This window comes from Pinus tabuliformis, chromosome 2_2 (assembly GCF_031772625.1).
Source record: "Pinus tabuliformis cultivar Carrire ecotype Pingquan chromosome 2_2, CPIR1, whole genome shotgun sequence".
In the NCBI taxonomy this organism is placed as follows: Eukaryota; Viridiplantae; Streptophyta; class Pinopsida; order Pinales; family Pinaceae; genus Pinus; species Pinus tabuliformis.
This window is the reverse complement of record NC_142300.1, coordinates 980,134,139-980,152,987: the sequence shown is the minus strand read 5'-3', so window position 1 is coordinate 980,152,987 and position 18,849 is coordinate 980,134,139. Positions and strand designations below refer to the sequence as shown.

The 18,849-nt window shown below is 32.2% G+C and overlaps 1 protein-coding gene across 1 annotated transcript; it reads left to right on the top strand.

Annotated features, from left to right (window-relative positions):
* Positions 1-5,888: 5,888 nt before the first annotated feature.
* LOC149196556 (uncharacterized) lies at positions 5,889-6,944 on the top strand. The gene has a single exon (XM_089408334.1). It carries the CDS (start codon positions 5,889-5,891, stop codon positions 6,942-6,944), a length of 1,056 nt encoding a protein of 351 aa, XP_089264460.1.
* The last annotated feature ends 11,905 nt before the right edge of the window (positions 6,945-18,849 follow it).

Genomic DNA, 18,849 nt, shown 5'->3' with positions numbered 1-18,849 from the left:
GAAGGGAAAGATGACGTTGGTGATGATTGGCACATTCCATTGTTGTTGGAGGAAAGCAACGAGGATGAAAGAGAGCAGGAGCAGAACAAAGAGCAAAAGGAAGAACAACAAGAAGGTGATAATGCAAGCCTAGTTGTAGCAGAAGAAAACAAATTTGAGGTAAGTCCCCTACCAAGGAGATCAAGTAGGAAGACTCAATTACCATTAAAATTGGGAGACTATGCTTTGATGTCAAAGTTTTTGAACATTGTAGAACCCACTAATTACAAAGAAGCTAGTCAATTTAAGGAGTGGAGAGCTGCAATGAATGAATAAATGTAATGAATTCTTAGAAATGATACTTGGGGTTTAGTTGAGCTGCCTAAGAATAAAACACCCATAGGATGTAAATGGTTGTTTAAACCAAAAATGAATGCAGACAGAAGTATAGAGAAATTAAAAGCTAGGCTAGTTGCAAAAGGATATTCACATCAGGAAGGTATAGATTTTGATGATACTTTTGCACCTGTAGCAAAGTTAAATACAATCAGAATGCTTATTGCTTTAGCTACTAAATGTAATTGGGAATTACACCAGCTTGATGTTAAATCTTCATTTTTAAATGGTGATTTAAAAGAGGAAATTTACTTAGTACAACTAGAAGGATTTGTAAAGCAGGGGCAAGAACATCTTGTTTGCAGATTGAAAATGGCTTTATATGTTTTAAAGCAAGCACCCAAGTCTTGGTACGAAAAAGTTGATTCTTTCTTTTTAGAGCATGGCTTTCATAGAAGTTTAAATGACCCAAATTTGTATACCAAGTACAAAAATCAGGGGCAGATTATTTTGATTTCTTTGTATGTGGATGACATGATTATAATAGGAGATGCAGATGACTTAATTAGAGGAATCAAAAGGCTTATGGCACAATTTTTTGAGATGAAAGATCTCGGAAGTCTTCATTACTATCTGGGATTAGAATATGCAGAGATACTTGGCAAACTTTTCTTACCCAAGGGAAATATGCCAAAAATCTGTTAGAAAAGTTTGGTATGGATCAGTGTAGATCAGCAGCGACACCTTTGCAGCAGAATCTGAAGTTGAGCAGTGACAATGGCACTAAAGAGGTTGATGCTACAATGTACAGACAACTGGTTGGAAGCTTGATATATCTTACAACAATCAGACTTGACTTGGCATACTCTGTTAGTGTGTTGAGCCAATTCATGTCGAAACAACTTGAAAGTCACTAGGTAGCAGCAAAAATCGTGTTGAGGTATCTTTGTGGTACTGTTAATTATGGTATTTTATACATTGACGCATCTGATGTTACTCTAGCAGGTTTTTCAAACTCAGACTAGGCAGGTAACTTGGATGATCGGAGGTCCATCACAGGTTACGCATTCAACATAGGATCCGAGGTCATAGCATGGAGCAGTAAGAAGCATAGTACTGTAGCTTTGTCTTTGTGTGAAGCTTAGTATCAAGCATTGTGTGCAGTGACGTGTGAAGCGATCTGGTTGAGAAGGCTTCTCAAAGATGCAGGAAAAGAACAGAAGAATCTCACTTCCATCAAAAGCAACAACCAGAGCACCATTAAATTGGCATACAATCCAGTGTTTCACAAAAACACCAAACATATAGACACTCAGTTCCATTTTGTTAGAGAGAAAATACAATCAAAATAAATTGTTATTGAATATCGTAAAACTTGTGACAATATGGCTGATATTTTTACAAACCCTCTTGCACGAGTGAAATTTGAATTGTTTAGAGGGATGTTAGGAGTTCAGGAGAACCCTTTCTCCATTAAGGGGGGGAGTTGAAAATAATTAATATTATTTTGTATTAATGGAGAAATGGTTATATAGTTGTAACGTATCTCCTTAGTTTAGGATTTCTTCCTAGAGTTTAGGAGTGTGGTTGCAACTTCCTGATTTCCATAGTTGTATTTAATGATGTAATCTTTTCATTGATGGTAATAGAGTGTACGAGAGTGATCTCTCTGTTTTGTGAGTGTAGTCTCCAGGTGCAGGCCACACCTGAGAGCTACATATCCTTCTTTTCAATTTTGTTCACATTTTATCTGCTTTAGTTAGGAGAGAGCTTAGATGGAGAAAGTTGGGATTATGTGACAACCCATTATCTGAGCTTTTCCAACAAGGCCACACTGAGTGGGGTTGAGGATTTTCCCACATTAACTTAAGTATGTAAGCAAAGTGGCAATAGTACCAAGGTACAATGATTATTTAGTTAATACTATGCAACAAAAATTCATCTAAAACCTAAGTGGAATATGATATACAAATCTAAAGGTACATTGTTTAACTTGCTTGATATACTTTTAGACCATTTCAATTTCCTTGTGGCTTGTTCCATTTTAGTTGTCCCAATTTATAAACTTCATATTTGAACCAATTTAATCACTTGCACAATTTCATTATGAGTGAGTTCAATCTACCATTTATGTGCATTGATGTATTGGAGAAGCCAATGACCCAACAACCTAATTGTTGAATTTTAACTTCCATGTTACAAGGTGTATACTTAAATGTTTCAACTTGCTAGCATTGCCCATCTATTTCTTATTCAAGTACTCATCCATGATCTTCCAAGCATGCAACATGAACATTTCACTTTGCCAACATCCCTTTAGAGTTGAAGCTCGACTATTTGATTACTTGTTTTTTCTTTCTAATGCTTTCTAGCAATAGACATTTCAGTTATAGTTCTATGCATCTAAATACTTATATCTTCAAGGCCGACAACTCCAAGTTTCCAACCTCAAGCTACAAACGTCAATGGTCTTGTCAAGCCTACCCTGCAACCAAATATTACTCCAAACACCTCAGTTACAACATTTACTAAAAATATAATTTCTAATAATTCTAATGTAATATTAAACAAATGATTGTAATGTGAAAATATTAATGGTGAATAATTTCTATAATTATTTTGAAAGGAGCGCCAAACTTTCTTATACTTAAAGCTAGAGTATAGAAGAAGGATGGAATGTCTCAAAGAGTATACATAATACTACAACTAATGTCTCACAATTCCATTAATCGATCACCACTAATTTATGGTAATATTATATTCTCTTTTCGAGTAGGATGCTTTGTTGACTTTGGAAGCTTAGAATGACTTATAAAATACAATTACTTGGTACATTTTCAGTTGGTTGATTGGTTGATTTTATATTGAAATCTAAAATTACTTTCCTTACAACACACCATGGAAAGTGATGGGCAAACTAGATGTGCAGTTCCTAATTTGATGAATTCATATATATATATATATACCCAATAAGTGACGAGGTTATGGAATGACACATGGTAGCCACATGGAGCTTGTTGCCACCTCATTACGAGACTTATTCCTAAATGCTATTTTGAAGTGTTACATAAAAAAAAATAAGTGATGTCCATGGGAGCTACGACTTAACAAAAGTTGCAGGATGGGGAATTTTACGTTATATGATGGTAAGATCTACGTCCCACCATGGTGTCATGTGTAAACTTTAAAATTTTCCAATAAACACATGGGGTGTGGGTGAAAGGAGGAATGAAATGGAAATGTTTATGGCATTGAACGAAGGGTTTTAATGTGACTCTACGGAGATTTCACGAAGGGTGTTTTGTGGATTCCCGACACGATAGATGCGGCCATAGGACGATAATTTTTATGTGAATCGTTGGGAAAATTTCCGTCAGGCTGCCAGGACATTCCAAATTGTGCCTTTTCTATGTGGAGCATGATAAGCAGATTGCAATCTCAGTTAATTGATTGGGGAGTAAGTCGTGAATAATGCCACTTTACGACGTCAACTTGATTCTGACTCATCGCAAACTCGTTTCAATCAGTGCGAAATAAGCAAATTGTAATAAAGAGATTTCAAGGGGATCAATGGTAGCAAACTCATCGCTCGAAGGTTGATAGTATGCTTTATTTGGCAATAAGAATAAACTTATTTTCCACATTTTTATTAGCTATGAAATCTAAAAATTTAAATGATGTCATTTAAATGACATCAATAATGACGTTATGATGAAATTCATTTAATCAAAATAACTACTAAAAAAGAGGAACTATACTACAACTATCCAACTTATATGGTATTTATAGTAACTTTAGCTTTATTATTAAATTATTTGAGATTTTATTATAGTTAAAGAGATTGTCTTTCATATTAATCACATCATTATGTTTTGACCTAAAATCAATGATGTGATTAATTCGAAAGATAATCTCTTTATTAATGTGGATAACAAAAGTCTCAAATTTATCATTCTGTTATCCCATTTTAATTTATTTACTTAGTAAATCATAATCATGTATATTTTCATCTTTTGAGTTATATTAGTGGACACATACATGCTTTTATGCATTTAGTAGGAGAATGTAGTGAAATAACTAAGAATTATTATGAACATTGTTTTCACATGTGGTTTTCCGCTACGTTTACGTGCACGAAAATATATGAGGGTCACTGGGTGGCCGCTGGTTGGCCGCTACGTCTACGTCCACGGAAATATCTGAGATTCACTGCGTGGCCGCTACGTCTACGTCCACGAAAATATCTGAGATTCGTTGCGTGGCCGCTACGTGTACATCCACAGAAATATCTGAGATTCACTGCGTGGCCGCTATGTCTACGTCCACGGAAATATCTGAGGGTCACTGGGTGGCGGCTATGTCCACAAAAGTATCTGAACTTGGTCACTGGGTGGCCGCTACGTCCACATAAATATTTGAGTTTGGTCACTTCGAGGAGAATTGACCCTGTGGCCTCTGGGCAAGGCACTTATTTGACCAATTGGACTAACCCTTGGGGCTTGAATTATGATGAACTATTATATGTATATTAACATGTTAAATATTTTAAGATCATTTTATTACAAATATATTTATTTAGTAATTTATATTTTTTATTATTTTTATTTAAAATAGTTAATTTTTTTATATGCCAAAATGAAAAATAAATAATATATTTTTCAAATAAAAATAATATATTATTAGAAAAATCTAATTACATCATTAAAAATAAATAAATATAAGTATACAATAATGTTTAAAAACATAGTTTAAATTTATTTAAAATAAATCTAGATTTATCAAAAATTTAGATGAATTAATTTAATTCATATATACATACAAACAAGCTATACATTATACATATTCCAAAACTAAATGACAAAAATTTACATCTTAATTGTTTTTTGTTTTTTTTAATATTTTATAAATGTAAATCTTCCAAAACTAAATTACAAAAATTTACATCTTAATTGTTTTTTTTAATATTTTATAAATGTAAATCTTAAATAAATTTAATGGTGTTCTCTAACTTAGTAATGGAGATATTGTAATATCATTTGGTATTTAACATTTTGTAATTAAAAATTAAAAAATCAAATCAAATCAATAAACTACTAATTGTAATTATATAAAAAAAATTATAAAAAAATTAGGTAAAATTATATAAAAACAATAAAATTATTTTAAATCTATTTTTATTCCAAATTATCAAATTTCTTTTTTTAATAAAAAATTAAATCCAAAATTAAAAGAAATACCATCTATTTTAAAACCGACATTAAAATAACGCCACACTTTCAATTAGTAAAAAATTACATGTTTAGTAAATTAAAACGTCATCGTCTCTCCAACCATATAACCTATAAAAACTTACATATAAAGTTCGAATGGAACACAAAATAAATGCATCTCTTTTTGTATAACACTGAGTTTTACGGCAATCGTGTCAATCTAATCCACTGGGACAGAGTATCGGTTTATCTGTGCAGCTCATCATCGTCAGCTTACGCACCTTTGTCTCTCTTCAATATAACATCCACTAACTTTCATTAATGGGCCGAAATTCACTCCTCTTTCGTAATATTTTTGTCAAAATGACTGGAGTCAAAAGAAAACATGCGAGTGCCAAGTTTGAAGATGATAATGATGAGTTTGTTGAAGTTAAAAGGCCTATCCCACATGACATTGACAGTTCAACGCGAGGTGTCGTTTGGCAGTTCAATTCAGGCGGACGGGAGCTTCTGGTGGCAAACCCAGGAATTTACTCAGGGCTGCTCCTCTCCCATGAATTTTCGGTGAAAACAGAATCAGATAAAGTTATCGTTAAAGACATCCCTCGCACTTTTGCATCGCAGGAATTATTTCGAAGGAAAGATGGGCCGGGGCATCGGTCTCTCTACAATGTGTTGAAGGCGTATTCAGTTTACGACACAGAGGTGGGGTATACACAAGGGATGAATTTCATAGCTGCAATGCTTCTGCTTTACATGAATGAGGAAGAAGCCTTTTGGGTTATGGTGGCACTGCTCAAAGGCAAGCAAATGCGAGGTGTGTATCTGGAAGGTCTGCCTCTACTCCACCAATACTTTTTTCAGTTAGAAATGCTTCTGAGGGAGCAACTACCCCAACTGGCTAACCATTTTGAGGAACAGATGATCACGCCAGCGATGTATGCAAGCAGTTGGTTAATGACTGTATTCTCCGCAGACTTGCCATTGTCATTAGTTGTTCCCATTTGGGATGTTTTTCTCTGGAAGGGGATGAGGGCAGTTTTTGGAGTGGCCTTGGCGCTGCTAAAATTCTTTCAGACTGATCTGTTAAAATTGCACTTTGAGAATCTGCTACTGTTTTTGAGAGGGTTTCCGAAGGATGATTTGGATGCGAACACATTGATTTCAATGGCGTGTTCATTGCCGCTTAAGAAAAGGTTAGAAGAACTGGAGTTGGATTATCTGGTAAGCAATGATAATTCATCAGCTTCAAGAGAAAGTAATGATGGTGGATGGAATATCGTGATTAATCCAAACGATAAAGAATTTGGGAATAATAAAGCATCCATTTTATCACGGAACTGTTCGGATTCCGATGGATGGATCGTGATTAATTCACATGATCATAAGAAACGAATATTGGAGAATCAGAGACTATGAAAATAAATGCAACTCTGTTGAATATTTTCACAATAGAAAAAGATTAGCAGCATAGTTAACGCACCATGTCCAATATTGGAAATAAGGGTTGTTATAGAATTTATCTGTAATGTTAATATCTTATATGGTAAAAGTATTGACATAAAATTCACATAAATATTGTTTAGGACTATTCAAAATTTACAAAAATAATAAACATGTTAGCATTTTGAACTTCATAAAATAACAAACTACAACCTACATTGTTAATAATAAGAAATGGTTATATACAAAATGAAAAGAGTTGTTTTTTTTCAAGGTTAGATTATATCTAAAATAAAATTTAATGTTGAATATAAAAATAATCTACTCAATAACAAAATATTATCACCAAAATTATTTCAGATTTAGTTAACCCTAAATACCCCTTAAAATGAAAAAACCCTATATAAATTATCACTCTCAATTCCTTCACGAAATAAAAGAATTATTAATTCAATCTTATACACTGAAATATTATATCATCCTCCACTTATCCTACTGATCTCAAACATATTTTTTTAGTATCTTCACCATTAATTTGCATCTCTAATTTATCTATAATTTTATGTTCGATAAATGTATATTCTGCCAGCCCTTCTTTACCCTCTCATGGGAAAGACTACTTTCCAATACAAAGATCCCTCCTTTGAATACAAGATAGCAAGCTTATTTTATTTTATCTCTCTTATTTCTAAATTTTAAATTTATTTTTCATTGACCTTTTTAATGAAGCAATATCTATTTTTCAAGCAATATTTATTAAAAAAAAATAATTTTATATTAATAAAATATTATTTTTAAAATACATTTAAATTCAATTGATTTTTACTATTTTATTAATTCAATAATTCAAAACAAATAGTTTCGCGTGTAAAAATCCAGAGCTTGTGCGATGAGGTTAAGCCAATAAATGATCCATTTAAGAATGGTACAAGAGTACTCTGTTACAGAAACTGAATGGAAGTCTTCGTTTCCCAAAAATCATGTATGGAAGTCTTCGTTTCCAAATAGGGCTTAATATATCCTTAACAATGTTTATCATTTAGGGTTTCTCTTTGTTAAAGTTATTTTATTTTTTAATTGCAGCCATTGATGTGTAGTATAGCATATTGTTAAATTTTTTCATTTATTTAAAAGTAGATTTACTGTATTTAATATTTAAAAATGTATATTTTTTTACGGAATTATAAATTTAAATAGTAATGTATAAGATTATTTTAATATTTTATAAATTAGTAGTTAAATAATTTAGTGAAACTTGTTTTTTTAGAAAAATTAATTAACAATAGTTTGAGACAACCTTCTATTTTTGACTTTATATTTAATGGAGATCAACTCAATCTCCACCATCTTGTTACTTAACTACAAAACCAATAGCCCACTCGTTGTGTGCCAAATGCTACAATAAAACCCAAATTTGAGGTCTATTCAAGTCACATCCAAGAATATATACAATGTATCCAAAAATATATACAATGTATGTGGGATCATGCACTCATTCTAAAATATCTTGGGATCTGCCCAAGGGTTTCTTCACTATTCTATTTGCCATCCTAGACGATCAAACATGGGTATTCAAGACTGGTCCATGTGAATAATGGAAGCTTTGTTGATCACTATAAGTATTAAGGAATGGCCCATGTGAGCAGCTAAAGCCTATGAGCAACTACTTATGAACCATAGTATTCCATAATGTTAATGATCAATGCTTTGTTTTATGTTTTTCATACTTTTTTCTCTCTCTCCTAGTTTTTTGAATGCGAAACCTCCAAACTCCTAGTCCCCTTGTCGTTTCTCATTTTTGGTAACATAGCAAGAGTAGGTCACTCCAACCTTAATTAAAATTTTTTTATTGCAATAACCATAATTTGTCATCCAACAATTATGTCTTGGATTAAGGATCAGTTGTGGCTGCCAAGACTTTACCAACGAGATTTAAATGAATCAATATATTGTTTTCTACATATTGCTCCATTGAGTTAGCCTTCTTAGATGTATGTTTTTGGTTACTATTCATTAATTGTGTATTAAGGAATTATTCTAAATGTATTTAATTATGGGAAATAAAGTTGCATAATGATTTTTCCCTTTGTATATTGCATAATTTTTTTTATTGTATTTATAAATATAATTTGGATGTTGTTTTCACATAATGTAAAGTATTGAGATTAGAGTAATTTCTTGTCACCAAAACAATAACTGAATTGGGGTTTCTTCTAGGTGAAAAAAAAAGAAAAATCAATCAATGACTAGTTGGATTATAGCGTTAAGTTCCTCGACTTATGCAATTCCTTCAAGGAGATATGTGTTCGTACAACTTGCCCTTTTTGTATTCAAAAGCATCTACTATGTATATAGGTTTTTGGTCTATAACTTTTTCCAATTTAACACTCTTATCGAGGTACCTTTGCACCTTTTAGGTAATTCCTAATTAAGTTTTAATAGAACTCAAAGTTTTTAAAACCAAAAGCAATATAAACTTTGTTGGACAACTATAAACTTTGTTTTTCACATTTTAATAGTATTAGTTTTCTTTCATATATTGATTAATAGGATATTATTAATATTAACTTCATATTACTGATTTCTTTGTAATATATTTGTAATATAATAATTTTGTTTTGTTTTATATTTATGGGCTCATTACATCTATTTATTAAATTTTATGATTGTAATTTAATTTTTCCATATTCTCTATTTTTCAGTGTATCAATGCTTTGTACTTGTTAATGAAGTCAATAATAAGATATTCATATAAATTAATTTTTCCTACATTATTATTTTTATATGCAAAGGTAAGGATATTAGTATTTTTGAATTTGATGATTAGAATTTTTATTTTATTAAATATTATGAGTATCTTAATTTATATAAAAGAATTACAACTAGGGTATATCCATTCTAAATTTTAATTTGTGTGTCATTTAATTTCATTTTACTATTATTTTTTCCATACTAAATGATAAAAATAGTATATCTTACTAATTTTTTTTTTTTCATTTTATATATTTGGGTTAAAATGAATCTATGATGTTTACTTTTTTAAATGCTTTCATGTAGATATTTGTGTCATGATTATTTGTTTGTTTGTTTAATTAGGTAGATAATCATGTTTATTTTGGAATAAGGATTCTATAATTTAATTCAATTATCTATAATTATTAAGTGAATAGTATGGATTTAACTTCCACCAAATATTCTAAAATGTTTGTACAAGTAGTAGCCATAGATCAAAGGTTGACACATTTTTTTTCTAGCAATAGATATCTTGCTAAAACTTTGTAGATAACTTTACTATATGTGATTAAATCAAATTCCTTTAAAGATACATTTTAGGTACTGAAGAAACTTTTCCATTGATATAAGATACTTGGTTTATAATGAAATTTCAAATAGAAATGAATGTAAGAGCATAAAGTGCAGAGAGACACAAAGGATACCAATGGTGTGTATAGAACCATGGGTTGATACAAAGGTCATGGAACCTCTGTGTCACAGACCAATGGATGTATAGAATCCATGTAAGGATTCTCCTACAGTGGAGAATGAAGGTACGAGGCTAGAAATACCTATAATTCTTTTTTATCAATTGTGATTCTTATGGTGTATGGCCCAACAAACAGACTTCAAAGATATTAGAAGGAGGTTGGATATTGTTTCAATACTTTGAAACCATTTTTTTTCAAACCATGTTTCCCATTGAGTGGTAATGTGCTATGATACTAATGATCCAGATCTTGGGGCCTAAGAATTAGGAGGATTGAGTGTTGACTCAGGAGGAGAGAAAACATACATATATGCCATGAAATTAATCACAAGAAAACTGATAAAAATGAAATAAATGAATACATCACAAAAATATGGAGAGAGAGAGAGAGAGAGAGAGAGAGAGAGAGAGAGTAGTTATTCCATTAAGAAGAACTATTAGATGCAATGAAGTGAGTTTTGGGACCTCTCCTTCTTGATCTTAATCTCTTCTTTTTTCTTTTTATAAGGTTTCTAATTGAATGAGTCAACTTTAATTATGTTTTAATGAATTTATTACATGTCTACCAAGTTATATTTTACATAAAAATATGAATTTATGACTTTGATATCCAAACTTAGAATATAAACCCCCCAACATTCGTATCACATGTGAATGTTATATACTAGGATCTCGTAAAAATATTTTGTTTCTTATTTGTAAATAGTAAAAATAATACACTAATTAATTTCTATGATTGTATTTCCTCTTAAAAATCAAGTGCCAACCTAGTTTCAAGCTACATGATGAAGAGATGAACTATAAATCCAATACTTAATTTTGAGGAAAAATGTTAAATGTTAATGTTAAAGAGGGTGATAGCTTTTATGGAAGTAAAACTAATTACTATTTTAAACAAATTATTATTTTTATTTGAGAAAGGAATTGTTTATTTTATAAAAATATTCTTCCATATTTTTATTAAAGCATGTTAAGCATATCAAATTTCTTATTAATCCTTAGATATTAATATAGTTATATTACATTTTATAGTAGACTATATTCCTTCAATGTACTATTCATTATAATTGTACCCTTTTTCCCCTATACATATACCAAGAAGACCTATTTCTAGGATAGCCCAAAAAATATGTTTGTAGTGGAGGTAAGCGGGTAGATGTTTGTAGTAGAGGTCACTACCAAAGGTGAGTGGGAAGGAGTTTTAGTGGATGTTTTTTTGACAGTGCATCTACTATATACAAATGTATCGGTGCTTTAATATCCATGCAAACATTGATTCTGGATAGAGCATCATGCACCGTGAAAGTTTTTTTTTTTAAATAACAAAACACAGTGTGCTAAATAAAAAACACACTAGTACTTGAATAGTCGATAGCACAGGAAAAACGTTAACTTTTCAAAATTGTTAGTTCTATATACACCGGTAGCATCGGTTCCCTTTTGTATTAAAACGCCTTGGTGCATTTCTAGAAGGATCACTGCTACAATTTTTAAATTAAAAAAAAAAAATCAGTGCTATATTCCAACAAAGCACTCATATTGTTAATTTATTAAAACGCCATCAGGTGTCCTCTAAAGAGAATCGCTAGGCACCCTATAAATTTATAGGCTGCACCACACTTCAGTGCGTGAAAATAACAAACTACTATTGTTGCGAAACTATTCGTAAATGAAAACACTTAGGGAAAGCTATAAATTGTAAGTTAGTGTGTATATTTTTTAGGTTATGCCTGCTGTGTTTCTATTTACCTAATGCATTGAAAAAATAATATTAAAAGATATATCTTGGTGCATAAGTGAGACACATCGTGATGAAAATTTATATGTGAACCAACAACAGTGCGTCATATATATGTGTGCACCGATTCCAGTGCGGTTGTATTTGATAGCGTACCGAAGTCGGTGCTCTACTATTTTTTGGGTGCACTCGGGTTTTTCAATTATTTAATTGAAAGTTATGTTTCCATATTTATAAATAAATTTTTTATTTAATTAAAAAATTGTATTTTATGTGTGAGGTTGATGTATTTTATATGTCAATCATGTAGAAGAGACATCGACAAAGGGGGAAACAACAGGAGCAAGAGTAAATAGCAGATCAATACAATATGGTCTGACCATGGGAGGCCAAAGAGAGGAAGAAGGATTTATACCCTTGCCCTATTAACATAGTGACCCAAGTGTTCTTGAGGAATTTAGGCCTCCTTAAGTACTATGGGAGACTACATCCTTGAAGGCACACTTTGTCTTGTTGGTGCATTTGATACATCTGTGGAGATTTTCGGTACATGGTTTTCATGTGGGTACTGAGGTGTGGTATAGGCCCTCTGAGGAGGACATATACTTTATCACTAAACTATCTATGAGAGGGAGGATTTTACCTAGTTCCCCGATGTCCTCCATGGGATTCCAATAGAGAGTCAGCTTGCATACACATAGAGATATGTTGGGCCTCATGTAGTTCATCCAACAAATTTTTAGGTGCATGGTGGATAATTGTGGATTTATTCTTTTGTTTCACACGAGGTTAGATTCCTCTCGTTATTAGTCACCACCATTGCACACTTTAGCAATAATGGAAAGTACATTAGTTTCCCTCTCTTGTATTATGTCGATTATTTTATTTAGGCGTCACGATGTATTAGATGGTCTACCATTTTTTTGAGGCAGTTTTGTAAGGCTTTAGATAGATTACGTCTGATGATACATGGGAGGGAGAGCTTCCCTTTTGGTTCAGATTTTTTTGTTTATTTTTTGAGAGGTTTCCAGAGATGAGGCCTACATTTGACATCGCTCTCCTAGGTTGATGACTGAGGGCCGGATGCGAATGTTGGGCTAGATGATGCCTAAGACGGGTCTGCCAAAATATCCGACCATGATTTTTTCTGTGGCACTGGTGCTACTGGCTAGTGAGTTTGACCATGCATTTTTCTTGTTGTCATTTCCATTCACGAGTATTGATTGGAGATAGTTTCCCAGAATCCTCTTCACATCGGCTAAGCCTCCAAATGATAGAGGTAATATTAGTGTTTTCTTTATATTAATCTAGTTTCATTTTAATGATTTAATTAATTAGAATAAAATTTATCTTGACATATTGTTTAACTTGCTTTATTAAATTGTTTAATGAAATCGTCTAATTATTTATGTGTACTATATATTTTGTAGAAATCAACAAATTCCATGGGGACATGCCTCCTCCCCCACTAGATGGAGAAGATGAGGAGATGGGTGAGGCCCACAATAAACTACTGCAACATATTGGATAGAGTTTTAGTTGAGAAGGGAGTCCACCATGCGAGGGATCGAGACATCACCCCAAATGCTTAGTTCTTGGATCTCTACAGAGACTATCCACGTAAGATGCGTGTCCCTTATGCATCATATCATTGGACCTATTAGGCTACTAGAAGCAATGAGGAATGTGAGGTCTACATCGACAGATACATCAGATCATGATGATGAGGGTGGTGATCATGATTCTTTTGGTATTACTACTGCATTGGATCATGGTCAGGGTGTCGGTGATCCTTTTGGTAGTACACATGCTCCTCAATCACTTGATGATCAGATGCTACTGCTAGAGGATGTGCCTTATGTTTCTCCTCACATATCGGACTAGCCACCTCCTCCTCCACCTCAAAGTTCAATAGATGTTGATGCAGTATTTGACCATCCATCATATTTTGTTGTAGACCAACTTCCTCCTCCTCTGCCTCATATTTTGACAGATGTTGAGCAAGTAGTTAACCATCCATCATCTTCTGTTGTAGACTAGGATGGCACTACTACTTTTGTTGTATCTCATATTTGATTGCAATTATTTGACTTAATGTAATTATTTTTATATGGTGCATTTATTTTTTTTCATGTTTATGTACTTAATTTATATGTTAGTGTTGAAGCGTATATTATTAGGTGATGTTAGATATTTTCATTTAATGTGCTTGTAGATGGATGTGTATGTGAAAGAAGTTATTTGACATTATATGTATAATAATTTGAGGATGTGCAAGGTGATGATGTTAGATTACAATGTTTGTGTTTCTTTAGATGTGATCACGGTGATGATGTTGTGTTAGATTGTTAGATTTATCTCCTAGCTAATGAAATTTTTGTGTTAGAGGTGTATATAATTAGATGATGATAGTGAATTTGAATGTGTATCTTAGATGATGTTTATGTTTGTGAGATGGTTATCATCATGACGTTTATTTTTATGAATAACTTTTATTACAGATTATGTATTATTGAACTTATATCAAACTTATATCTATATATCTATATATATATATATATATATATATATATATATATATATATATATATATATATATATATATATATATATATATATATATAGATAATTGCATGCAAAACGACTTATTTTTAAAAAACTGCAAAGATATTTTTAAAAATTAGAAAGTTTAGTATGGTTGAAACTATGATGGTAAAACTACGATAAATATTTTTCTGTTTCTTAGATAGCTCATTCATATGCATTCTAACTTAATTAGTAAAATATTTCAATACTCACAAGGAAAAAATAATTAAAGGTAAAATAATTTAGTTAGTTCTTAATTTCACGAAAATGTATAACTCATTCAATTTAATATAAAATATTATTAATAATAAGTTATTCAAAAATAAAATTTAACAATTCAATATGGTTTATGAAATTCAATCTAGATTTAAAAAACTTAAGACAATTATTTTTACAATTAATTGATATTTAATTTATATTAAAAAAATCTATTTTTATAAAACTTAATTTATTACTAAAGTTTTGAGATTTTCAAGCAATTTTAATTTAATATTTATAGTGATTCTTACCAATTTAAATTATAAATTTCTCTATCTAAAGATGAGGATCAAGAAATATAAAATAAGGCTTGTGAAGTTATCCCTTAAAAAGGCAAAGCTAAATTTTTTCTAGTAATAAAGATGTAACATTTTGGTGCTATTTTGGCTCTTTATTTACTATTGTGCTAGTTTAAATTTAACTCTTTTTAGTAATAAATATGATTTAAATAATAAAAAAATCATACTATATTAGATTTAAACTTTTGATAAATAATATATTTGTTTATTTCTTAATTAACAACTCAAGAAATATTATTTTTTCCACATACTTATTGCCATTACAACTAACCAAGAAGAAAAGAAAAATATAGAAAAATAAAAATTATATAAAAAATGGATTATTTGTTATAAACAAGGTCAATCCTCAACAAGTTAGTAATCGAAAAATAAAAACGAAGCAACTTGGCATATTTGATGGCCACAAATAGGTTACTATTAGGGAAACCCAAGGTCCTTGGATAGTTAAAATTGGAAAGGGTCCATCAAAGAAAGAACCTATGGATCTGCATGTGAGTAGGTAGGTACTCAAGATGAATTTCACTGAAGACATTTGATGCCTTCAGACATCTTTTTACTATATTTATAACCCTACTCCTTGTCATTTGTGTTCTTAAATTAAAATTCATTGTATGCTATTAAGATTAGTTTCTGTGACATATTATGAAAGTAGCCTTTATTTAAACATGTTAGATTAGTATTTGATTTCAATATTTGATTTTATATGATGATTTCAAGAGTGGACATTATTGATATATGCCTTGGTGGATTTAGATTTCCGGTTCTTGCATGCTCTCATGCCCTATTTAGCATTGTAACACCCTCCTCACACATTTATCTGCAGGAGCTACCCACCTTTCTAGGTGACCAACTCCTGAGGGAACTCAACAATTCAAGGACTTAGAGCCCCAATCGCTCTCTTGCTAAGCCCTCCAAGTGACTAAGAGCCCTTGTCTCTCCCATGAGCCTGCATGAGTGCAACCATAGTATTCTTATGACAGTGCTATGCGAGGCACTACAAGATTTACTGCTAAATTTTAGGGATCGGACCCAATCACTGCCAAAAACTTCATGGAATTTATAGAATTGAAATAAAACATAGAAAAAATGATACCAATGCAAATTAATGAACATAAAATTGATTGGACCCCTACTAGCCATGATAGGGATTTTGTCAAACATGCCACGAATATGCATTATACAGGTTTAAACAATATATTTGAGCATATGGGTCTCATACTTATATGAGAATCATTAAGAATCATTGATGCCTTGTAACATTAGCTATATTATCATCTATTGGGTCATATAGTCATTGCTCATTCATTTAAAAATCTAAACATGACGAGAGCCATATATTTTCAATGTCATACACACATTCATAACTAGCATATAACAATAGAAATACTGAGGATACATCAACCATAAATGCTACATAGAATCCAATACATTTACACATAAAATACCAAGGAAAATAACTCGTATTAATGAATCAAAAAGCCAACCCCATATGGGACTACCACGTTCCACCCGACCATAGATTGGTTGAGCCAAATCTCTCTTTAGCGAATCATCCCCGTGCAATATTCCAAGCATGAATTTGGGAATCAAACCAAAAGAACCAACCAGGGCTTCCCAAGGCTAAACCACCTCACCCTCATAAATGGAAATAGGCTTTGCCGCAATCCTCATTGGATCACTAGGCCATCAACAAGCATGGATGCCACTTGGTCTCTCCACCTAAACCATGAGGAATTTATTTGTCTCATCCTCTCAGCTATACCGCGTATCCCACCATTACAGGCCAAAGGATTTCTAGTCCTATGAGGTATCCACCCTCTCATATTTATTGTGTATCCCAACAACAAATTTGTAGGCCCAATCAAGGGTACCACATAGAGTTTTACCATGTATCCCTCCATTCATTGATCAAGGGATTCCTAAGCTCAATTGAGGTCTTCACATCTAGGTTTTACCATGTAACCCATCATGGGATTCCTAGGCCTTATGAATAATCCTAAGACCACCCCACTCAACTTCGAGTCCATCCAGAAATCTAGCTCAACCTATCATGAAAACCACATCACACCATGGCTATCCGGAAATGCCAAGGAAAGGCTAAGAAAAAATGTCATGCTAATGATAGGAATAGAACCAAGAAAACACATGCAGAACCATACATGCCAAATCTACCAAGGAAATCATACATGAAAATCGATACCTACAAGTAAATTTGTTGTAGCTACTTGATCATTATCTTCATTGCTTGATCTTTGATTCCTCTTTTCCTTCTTTTTGTGTCTTGATCCAAAGCTAAAATTCTCCAAGGAAACTCTAAGTGTCCAAGAGTGAGAGAGAGAATAGACAAGGAGCTCCAAAACTGAATTGAAAAAAGCCATGAATTGGTCCTCATAAGCATTTTTATTAATGTGGCCTCTATTTTCTTCAATTCCATTATTATTCCTTCATTTTCCTCCTCGAATGCAACATGTGACCTTTCACCTTCCTTTTCTCATAATTTCCCCGTATTTTCATAAATAAATTACCAATTAATGCCACTTTTCCTTTCCAAATCCTTTACCATATCCTTTTCCAATTTCCTTAGCCATAATAAACCAAATCAACACCTGCAATAGGATTTTTTTGCTCAATCTTCGACTTGGAATAAGTGTCCCATAATCATGGTTATTATTTTTCCTTTATTAACTTTTATTACGTGGAATTTTCACTAGGGTTGTTACAAAACCCTCCCCTTTGGTGGAACACCATCCTCGGTGTTGAATGACACCTACAAACAACAATATTGTTGAAAGCAAAACATACTTCCTATGGATCTTTATAACTTAGCCCGCTACAATATCTTATAATGATAAACCTACTGAGAAGCAAGCCAACATGATAACCATAACAACATGACAACCAAAATGACATGACACCATACCTCTTATGGAGCTTTAAAACCTCGCTCATTACGTCAAAACATATACCAAAACATGTAACAAGGGCATTCGCTCAAGCAACGAATAAAGAAGGATACATAGCTCGCATCTGATCTACCATCTCCCAGGTAGCTTCATTGGGCCCAAACTGCTTCCATTGCACTTTAACTTTCTCGATTGCTCAGTTATGGAGAATGAGAATCTTTCTCTGTAATATACACCGTGTTTTTGGGTGGAATTCTCGTTCAGAATCCACTTGCAATACAGACTAGTCAATCACATGATAAAAATCTTTGACATACTTCTTAAGTAATGACACATGGAAAACGTCATGGAATTTTACTGTCGTAGGCAGTGAAAGTCGATATGATATTAGCTTAATCCTTTCAAGAATCTTGAAAGGTCAACAAAAAATAGGTTCCATCTTGGTACACAATCCAATCCGAAAGGAGATATTCTTTGGCTTGGCGCACAAATACACCTTTTCCCCAACCTAAAACTCCTTAAACAACATGTTCTAATCCGCATAACTTTTCTTCCTCTATTTTACTTCGTTTAGATTCTTCTTGATCACCTGGATTTCCTGTTCCATTTCTAC